At 33.6% G+C, this 9,970-nt stretch overlaps 1 protein-coding gene across 1 annotated transcript; it reads left to right on the top strand.

The window, feature by feature from the left end:
* Window positions 1-1,814: 1,814 nt before the first annotated feature.
* Window positions 1,815-4,343, top strand: LOC114180477. The gene is made up of 5 exons (XM_028066793.1): window positions 1,815-1,862; window positions 3,286-3,532; window positions 3,626-3,846; window positions 3,946-4,152; window positions 4,224-4,343. Exons 1-5 carry the CDS (start codon window positions 1,815-1,817, stop codon window positions 4,341-4,343), a joined length of 843 nt encoding a protein of 280 aa, XP_027922594.1.
* The last annotated feature ends 5,627 nt before the right edge of the window (window positions 4,344-9,970 follow it).

Here is a 9,970-nt window from a genome sequence, read left to right on the forward strand (position 1 = left end):
GTCAGGAAACTATTTTGCTTTGAAAGAAGGTGTTGCTGACTCGATTCTGAAACTCTATCGTCCAACAGGAAAAGAGTAAAGTGTCACTCACAAGAAGAAGAAGCAGAAGGTAAACTCTATACCTGCCATTCCATCGTTTTCGTCTCTTTTGATTTATTTTCATTTTCGACTCGGTGAATTTCGATTTATCTTCCTTTCTCTTATTTCATCTCTTTCGATTTCAATTTCAATTTCATCTATTTGCTTCATCGTTCGTGCCGTAGGAGTTGTGGCTCATGCCCTTGGAGGAAGATATTCTCTCTTTCAATTTCATCGTTCTCTCTTATATCAGGTAAAATCCTGCTTTCAATTTCTCCGTTCTTCCCATTTCGTCTCCATGTTTTCATTTTCGTCTCCGTTCAACTTCGTCTATCTGATTTTTGCATGCCTACCATGTTCTCACTACAAACAAGTTCATGTTCATTTATTTATCTCTTGATTTTTCCCTAACTTTGCTTAACAATCAATCTCCCTTTTCGTCGGATTCCTTTTTTTGTCGAGCCATCGTCGACTCCACTGTGATCTTACCTCACGCCGGACCTCCGTCGACTCCATCGCAGGTTTGATTTGGTTTATGTTTTTTTTTTCGTTTTGCTCAACTCTTTCAACATAATGCATAACAGAAATATATTGCACTTTGGAAATCAACACTCATTTGCATCCCAGAATAATGTTAAGACTACCTTTGGATGAAAAACTGAATAGTATGTTTATGAATTTGAATATATTATTATGAATTTGGATGAACAAATGAAAATTATTACTTGAAGATACTTTTGAATTGTCCTAATTTTAACTAAATGTAAACTCTGTATTATCAGCTTTCTCATTATTAGTTTATCACCAAGATACAAATGCAAAAGAAAAAAAAAACTTGAATGTGAATTAGAGTAATTATATAAGTTTCTTAGTTCATATTCCTTAAATATTAGTCTATGACTTGTGAAGAATCGCACACTGACCCTTCTATTATCACTTTGTTCTTGTTTGTTGTTAACAATGTTGTTGGCCATGTTCCAAATGTTATGCTGAGTTGTCAAATCAATTAGGGCCATGTTTCTCTTGTTACTTCTAATTATAGGTTTTGTAAATTTTATAAGTTTGTCTCGAAGATGCTTATAACTTTATTATGCTTATAGTAAATTCTTTTACACCACCATTTTCATATTGCATTTTTGAATCAATAATGAATTCACCTTCTCATCATCATAACATACAAGGCCAAATAAAAGTTCAAACTAGAAGCTTTTAGAGAAAATACATGGGAAGGCTATGACTTCTAAACTAGCTCACTAGCATTTAACACAGTACAAAAATTTATGGCTTGCAACATTAAGTTTATGATATCTTTTCTCAGTGTGGTCAATTCAATGGTGTTGCATGACCTATTCACGCAGAAAGTACAAAATTATATACCAACCCCATTATGTAATCTATTTTGCATTGGCTTTAAAGATTCTAATGTGATAATAGTGATTTGTAGTTAGATTCAACATACCAACCCCACTTGTGTGTGCCAGATACTTCCACCTAATACCAAAATGCAGCATCTGACCATCTATATTTATAATCACTGGGCAATGACAGTACAACCCTGCTAATAATATTATGCTTATGTTCCCTTCCTCCCAAGTGTGTTGTGTGTCAGTGAGGTGCAGTGTTGTGACTAATGGTTAAGAGTGGTTGAGATATGCTATATAGTGCCAAGTGGGATATAGGAAGGACATCAAACACTTATCTTTCGTTCACACTCGCATCATATTCTCTCAGTGCAAATGACTATATTGGAACTTCATATTGGAAATGAGAATAACATGTCATTGGTAGAGAACCTCTAGAACAATAGAAAAATAACAAACACATATTTATATGCTATTCGAATCACATTCTAAAGAGACAAAGACTATCAATTTAATGGTTAAGTAAATATTTAAAAGATTGTAATATTCATGGTAAAAACAAATGAATTTCGTGATTTAGGAGCAATGAATTGTTTTACTTTTCTTCAAAAATATACTTGTATCACGTACTAAAAAAGATTATTTATTTTTCGTTTACATTTACGTTTATTTACTTGTTTTACAAATCTATTTACATGATTTGGAAGTTCTAATATTTGCTTGTTTACACTTTCCTTTAATTTTACTATGTTATTTTATAACTTTTTCAATTCACTTATTTTATTTTGGTATATTTTTAATCAAATATAAGCATTAGCTCAATATTATACGAGTAATGAATGAAATTTATATAATATAATCCTGAAAACTCAAGCATATTTTCGTGACTTGTCTTTAGAAATTGAACTTGTGGACATTAAATGTTTTATTAGTGTAAATTTAACATATTCAATTCTGATTCTTCCTAAGGTTTAGGTTTTATTTCTGTTTCCCCCTCTATTTATATCTGGGTTGGTATTCTTATAATCAAGCCTTGACTTGCTTGCTCCAAGCCAACACAACTTTACCATTTTACCAGTTCTTAGCTAACATTTGATGGCAGATTATTATAATGACTCGTGTTCCGTTTAATATCTAAGTTATCCCTTTTAGTCCGATGTGACTTGCTTCATCAAATAATAACTTGTTACTATATGAATTTAGCTGATGTATAGGATATGCCAAGATGATAAATTTGTGTACACTTTCAAAGTTATTTTTACTGTTTTGAGCTTTCTTACATGTTTCCTTAGCTGTTTTGAGTTGTAGAAAAGTGTTTTGAAATCTTTAGGTAGTCCTAATAGTTTTTAGCTATTAGAGTTTATGTTTTAATTTATCCTTATTTTCTTTAAATGTATTAAGACAAGCTTGAATATTGAAAATCTAATTAGCTGCTCTAAAATGTTTTCAATCCTATAAGCATATTTTTCAATTCTTTATCCATTCTCAGAAGACTTGAAGATGAACTTTTCAACCTCAAGTAAGTCTAAGTCAAAACCTGAAGTGAGTACTCATTCTTCACTACCTAGTACTCAACCTCCAAGACTTGAAGTACAAATTCCAACCTCAATTACACCTTAAGCAAATATTCAACAAGGTCCTTCATTTTCATTTTCCCCTCCACTTCCATCTGCATCTCAAGCAAGTATTTAACAAGGTCCTAAATATGTTTGTCCTCCACCTCCATCTGCACCTCAGCCAAGTAATTTGTTTTGTCATATTCTATATTTTTTATTTTTTATTTTGTATATATTCTATTATACATTAGATTCTGTATATATCAATTTGATTTTATATTCATTTTTAGGAATATCTAACCAATGTATTTTCAGGAACCTTGAAAGTGAGGATATCTTCAACTAGCCAACCCCTAATTGCACCTCAATCTAATTCTCAGCCACCACATCAATCTTTTCCTGTATCTGAACCAACAATACCAACTACATCACATTCATATTCTGAAAATGAAGAGGAAGAAAATGAGAAGACTGAGTTGCAAGTAGATGAACAAAGGCTTGCAACCCGAAAAAGAGCATGGTTTGTTAATGTGATTGGTAAGCAACTATGTACAAAGTACTACGTAATATATTATACAGATATTTATCTTTATAATAAATTAGTAATAATTATTTCCTCATATTCCGTAGATGATCAAGGAAAGAGAATTACAAAACAACTACGAACCAATGATGTGTGGCATTTACCTCCTAATGAAAGGATTGTTGTGCAGTGGAATAATGAGGTTCAACCAATTGCAGATGGTGGAGCATTAATGAATAGGTTCTTAGCTAGCATTGCAAGAAACTCTAATTCTCTTCCCATTAGCTATTCTAGTTGGAAGAAGATTCCTAAAGATTATAAAAAAGATGTACTTAAGAACACTATTCAAGTCACCATTGTAAAAGCTTAATGTATAATTTAATTATACTATAACTCTTGTTAATTTTAATTGTTTTATGTTTTGAAGGCTAAGTTTGATGTCCATTTCGATGTTCATATAAGCCACATCCTCAAATCACTTAACATAAAGTGGAGAGACCACCGACAAGAATTATGGCAACTTAGAAATGAAGGAACACATACTAGAGATGAATTGATTGCAATGGCTTCAGCAGGAATAAATAGAGATCATTGGGCTTCTTTTGTGGATTATCGACTAAATTCAAAAACGAAGGTATATTGAAACTATTTTTCATCAACATTGTTCAAGTTAATGATTATTAATTTTTATACTTTGATGATTAGGAGCATGCTCTAAAAAATAAAGATAATCGGGCAAAGCAAACCATTGCTCACACATGTGGATCTAAGAGCATTGCAAGGAAAAGAGATGAAATGGTGACAATACTACATATCTTAATGTGAACTTTCTGTTTCAATTTTTGGCTTTATGTGTCATATATTTTTTCTTCAATTTTATAGGAAAAAGAGTGTGGCCATAGGGTTAGTAGAGGAGAGGTATGGATAGCAACACATAAACATGCTAATGGAGCCTTTGTGAGTGATGAAGCGAGGGAAATCAGTGTAAGTTCAATTCTAATATAGTCTATAATTGTCAACCATGCTTTGTGTTATTTTAATTAGTTTCTTCATATGTTCTTTGTAGGAAAAAAATTCAAGTATATGAATCAACATCATCATCATCTGTATCAAAAGAAATATCAAGTACTGATTTGATGTTTGAATATGTTTGAAGTAAGTCGATTGTCTATGTTATGTAAACCAAGATTGTCAAAAGAGGTCCACTTTTTTTCTTCAAAAGTAGAAAATAAAAGATATTTTCTCTATTTTGATTAATTTTTTGTTTTAAAATAGGTTTCTACATTGACATCCCAACTCAATGAAATGAAGGCAATGGTTAATTTTTTGGTACAAAATTACCAAGGAGAGTTGCCTCGTGATTTTACTATGCATCATGCACCAACGGTAATATCTAAATCTTCATTAAATTAATATATGTTTGATATTATTATTTGAAAAGTTATTAATTATCATTAATTTTTATGTTAGGTATCTGATCAAGGAAGTGTTCCTAATGAAGAAATAAATGATCAACATCAAGCCCCACATTAGACGATATTATTCGTTTACTTTTAGAATGTGTCAACAAATATGCCTCTAGGAAACTTTTGGTTAATTATGTTAATGGGAGACAACTATGATTTCCTTTTACATGTTTGGTTCATTGATGCACTTGCTTATTATGTCATTATCATTCAAATGCTACCTCTCCAACACTTATTCTATTAAGAGCATCATGACTCCTAGTCCACTACTAGTATTATTTGAATAAATATTTGTATTGATTGTTTATTTTCTAGTGGCCTTTGCTTTTTAGTTAATAAGATGTGTTATGAAAATGAATGCTTTTATTGAAACTTAACCTCTAAGAGTATTGAATTTCTTTATATTAGGGTAGGGTCATACAAAATGGTTAAGTTACTTTTCTTTTTGTTTTGGTTGTATTGTCAAATGTAATCATCCTCCAAAATAATAATGAAAACCAAAATGTTAATCCATCAAATAGGAAATTTCATAGAACAAGGTTTCTTTCGTACTCAAAGAATTAACTAAACAAATTAATTATTGGGAAAGTACAAGTTTAGCATTATAGCAATGTCATAATAATATAAGGACTAACTTTTTGGTATTAACGAGGTTTTTTGAGGAATTATCAGGGGTTTTTAGAACCCCAAGCATTAGCGGATATTTTTTGAACCCCAGACATTAGCGGGGGTTTTCGAAATCCTAGGCATTAGCGGGGATTTTCGAAACCCCGGGTATTAATAGGGGTTTTGGAAATCCATGGTAAGTTGAATTAGTTCCAGGAATTACTAAAAACCCGATAATCCGTTAGCCACGCTTGCTCTTCCAGGAAAATTACAAACCCCTGGTAAAACCATTAGTGGGGTTAAAATCCTAGAAATATCAAATAAAACTCCCACTAAAAATAATTTTTTTTTAGTGGATCATTAGGTTATTATTGCATTATACAATTATACGGTTTGCAGCAAAGCAAAGAGAGAAAATTTGGGATTAGCATTTTCGGGTGTATGAGATTTAGGAAATGATGGCAAATCCTACGCTAGTTACGGAACTGCAAGACCGGGTAAAAATTAAAATATTCGTGTGAAGCTGTAAAGAAAAATAATTAATATTTTAATAAATAATTTTGGTTGGCGTAATGGTTACGTAGTCTAATATTTTGACACATATGAAATATTTAATTTGTGAAGCTATAAAAAAAATAATTAATACTTTAATAAATAATTTTGGTTGGCGTAATGATTACGTAGTCTAATATTTTGAGACATATGAAATATTTAATTAAATAATTTAAATTATGGTTTTATTTATTTTAATTATTTTATTTAATTATGAAATGTGGAATATATATATTTGTAAATTTGTGGTGCATATTATATTATGAGATAATATGTGGTTCAGTGGTGGATGGATAAATGGCTTTTTTGTGGGTCAGTGCACGAAATCGGGCTTGACCGAAAAGTGTTTGTTTTCCTTTGTTTTATTTCTTATTTTCTTTTGTTGTGGGGCTCCCTTAAATTCTTTGATTGCTCTCTTCCATTTTTTTCTTCCCACCTTTTCGTTGCTGCAATGAAAAATCCCAATTATGTTTTCTTTCGTTTGAAACAAAAAACGTTGTTGCCACATTATAGATAAATAACAACGGCCAACAAAGTTTTATTTTCTTCTTCAAATCTAAAAAATCTTAACTGAATGTTGGGAATCAAAAAGAGGGGATAAAATACTCTAGGTTTAGGTTTTCAAGAAAAAACGCTTAGAAGGACTGAGAGAAAAACATGGTGAGGGAAGTTTAAGGTTGCATAGGAAGCGTGTTGAATGAGTCAAAATAGTTTAAGAGTTAATTTTTTTATTTATTAGATTTTGTGGATAATCAATTACCTATTTTTTAGGAATGAAGTTGTTAGCGCAGATGTGTGTACATGTGTGCAGATGTGTTATTACTTTTTGGCAAAGTAGTTGTAAGACTTAAGTCTATAAACTTGATTATATACAATGTTGCATGATGAACATTGGGCATTGCTCATGAAAAACTTCCTTAAGTCAAAGGAGTATAGGAATCTTATAGATCAAGGGTTTCCTCCACATATAGCTGGGGCTCTGCTGGCAGAAAAAGAGAAATTAGGGAATATAGGAATCTTATAGATCAAGGGTTTTCTTCCATTGATACTTCCTTTGGTGTTAAAGTGAAATTAGGGAATAATCATTCATTAAAGTTTCAAGAGAAGAATCAAACTATTGAAGTAAAGCAAAATAAATGCAAAGTGTTTCATGAGAATGGCATCATTTTTTAAACCTTCATGACCATTAATCGCATGTTTGTTGTACATGTCAAGTCTGAAATTTCCCAGCCATGTTTTCAGGTCAGTTCAGCACCACCAACTAAAATTTGGCACTCTCGCTATGGCCATTTAAGCTATAGTGGACTAAGAACTCTATTAGAGCACGATATGGTAAAAGAGATGCCCTCCTTCAAACCACTGACTAAACTTTGTGAATATTGTTTGAAAGGGAAACATCAAAGAGACTATTTTCCACAGCAAAGCAATTGGTGAGCCTCCAAGTTACCATAATTGATTCATTCTAATATTTATGGCCCTATGAATCCTATATCAAATGGAAATAAAAGGTACATACTAACTTTTATTGATGATTTGAGTAGGAAAATGTGGGTGTATTTCATTGTTGAGAAAAGTTAAACATTTAGTATATTTAAGGAGTTTAAAGTATTGGTTGAAAAACAAGTTGGACTTCTTATTCAAATATTGCGTACTGATAAAAGGGGAGAATATCTCTCCAAAGAGTTTATTGATTTCTCTAATAAGCAAGGTATTAGAAGACAACTAACAACTTCATATACTCCACAACAAAACGATGTGGTTGAAAAGAAAAATCAAACCATTTTGAATATGGTTCAAAGTACTTTGGCAGAAAGAGAAGTTCCAAAATCATTTTGGCCTGAAGCTGTTAACTGGGTAGTGCATATTCTGAACAAAAGCCCTACACGTGCAGTTAAGAACATCACACCTGAAGAAGCATGAAGTGGAATCAAGCCATCAGTTTCATACTTCAGAATCTTTTGGGGGTGATAGGATATGTACATGTACGCATGGAGTGGAGTCAAGCCATCAGTTTCATACTTCAAAATCTTTGGGTGTATAGGATATGTACATGTACCTGACAAGCAAAGAAGCAAACTTGATGACCAAAGTATCAAGTGTGTGTTATTGGGAGTGAGTGAGGAATCTATGGCCTACAAACTCTATGATCATGTCAAGAAGAAAATCCTAATTAGTAGAGTTGTAAAATTCCAAGAGAATGTGGCCTAGAATTTGAGTGATGCAAAGGAGTTACATCCAACCTTCAGGGTTACATATGAGATTAATTCCTCATATGAACCTTCTAAAGCAGCACTGGAAAGCATCCAAACAAATTCTAGTGATGCAACCACCCATGAACCTTATATTTCAACAATTGTAGTAACTCAGCTAGATGTAGCATCTTCAACTGAAGGGAGGGTTAGAAAATCACCAGCTTGGATGCGAGATTATGTCTCAGGTGACAATTTAACTAAAGAACACTAGTGCAGTTTTGGCCTTTTAACTCGCGTTATAGGCATCGGTTGTCATTTAACCGAAGCATAAAATGGTGCGATGGCACTTTTGCAATTATTTCCAACTTTTATGCCTCGGTTAATTAGAAAACCAATGCCAAAAGGTCTTATATGCCTCGGTTTTGAAGACTCGAAGCCTAAAAGTTGACTAATATTTCAAAAATGCCACTACAGCAGTGATATTTGGCCTCGGTTGGAATTGAACCGCTGCCAAAAACTATTTTTTGCCTTGGTTAAAAATTAACCGAGGCCAAAAATTATTTTCTGCCTCGGGGGAAATTGAACCGCTGCCAAAAACTATTTTCTGCCTCGGTTAAAAATTGAACCGAGGCTAAAAGGTTCGTTAGGGTTTAAAAATCGCGAATCACTTTTTTTTTCTTCTTCTTCCTCGCGTGCGTGTTCTCTCTCTCAGCCACCGACCTCCACTGCTGTTGTTGCGCTCCGACCACTCGCTACTACTTGGCGTTTGGCTCATTCATGTTCTGGCTTGGCGAAGTGTGATTTGGGGCTCGCGAAGTGGGCATCAGTTTGTTGTGTTGCATGTGCGTGGCAAACTGGTGTTGTGCGTGGATGGAGATCTTTCGTTGATGGTGGCGAGACATGTAGGTGGCAGCAGCGTGAAGAAACTTGTCGTTGTGACGGAGGTGGTTTCGCGATTTAGGGGAGGAGACACGATTTAGGGTTTGTGATTTGCTGCAGGTGGTTGATTTTTGTTTGCATTTATGCAAGTGTGATGTTCATATTTTCGTGTATGAAGAACATGGTGGTTCCATGGTGGTGGCACGATTCACAAATTGCTCTTACGATGAAGGAGAAGATTGCAATGGTTGTGGATCTTTGGTTCTGAGTTTCAGATGTGGCGGTGGTTGACGGAACTGTGGTGGAACCATGGTGCTTGCCTAGGGTTTCTGGTGGAGAAGATAAGATGTTGAAAAATCAGAGAGGCACATATGGCCTCGGTTCTCAGCAAAACCGAGGCAGAATATAGAGCTTCTGCTTCGGTTGAGACCTGAGGCAAAAAGCTAACCTTTTTGGTCTTGTCCAACTATGCCTCCATTATAGTACCGGGGCAAAATGACAAAAATAACCGCTGCCAAAAGCCCTTCTTGCACTAGTGGAATATGCTATGAATTATGTCATGTTTACAGGTGTAGATCTAGTAACATATAATCAAGCATCAAAATGTCAACAATGGAGGGATGCGATGGATGCTGAAATACAATCCATTCAAAAGAAATGATACATGGGAATTGGTTGATCCACCGTCTAATTGCCAAGTCATTGGCGTCAAATGGATCTTTAAGACACAATTGAAGGAAACTAGGGAGATTGACAA

This window comes from Vigna unguiculata, chromosome 4 (genome assembly GCF_004118075.2).
Source record: "Vigna unguiculata cultivar IT97K-499-35 chromosome 4, ASM411807v1, whole genome shotgun sequence".
NCBI lineage: Eukaryota > Viridiplantae > Streptophyta > Magnoliopsida > Fabales > Fabaceae > Vigna > Vigna unguiculata.

What these genes read in the sequence shown, in the direction of transcription:
- LOC114180477 (XM_028066793.1), top strand. Translation starts at nt 1,815, where the DNA reads ATGACTATATTGGAACTTCATATTGGAAATGAGAATAACATGTCATTG. An exon ending in ATGAGAATAACATGTCATTG is followed by an intron (nt 1,863 to 3,285) that starts GTAGAGAACCTC and finishes ATTCATTTTTAG; the next exon opens with GAATATCTAACCAATGTATT. An exon ending in GACTAAATTCAAAAACGAAG is followed by an intron (nt 4,153 to 4,223) that starts GTATATTGAAAC and finishes TTTGATGATTAG; the next exon opens with GAGCATGCTCTAAAAAATAA.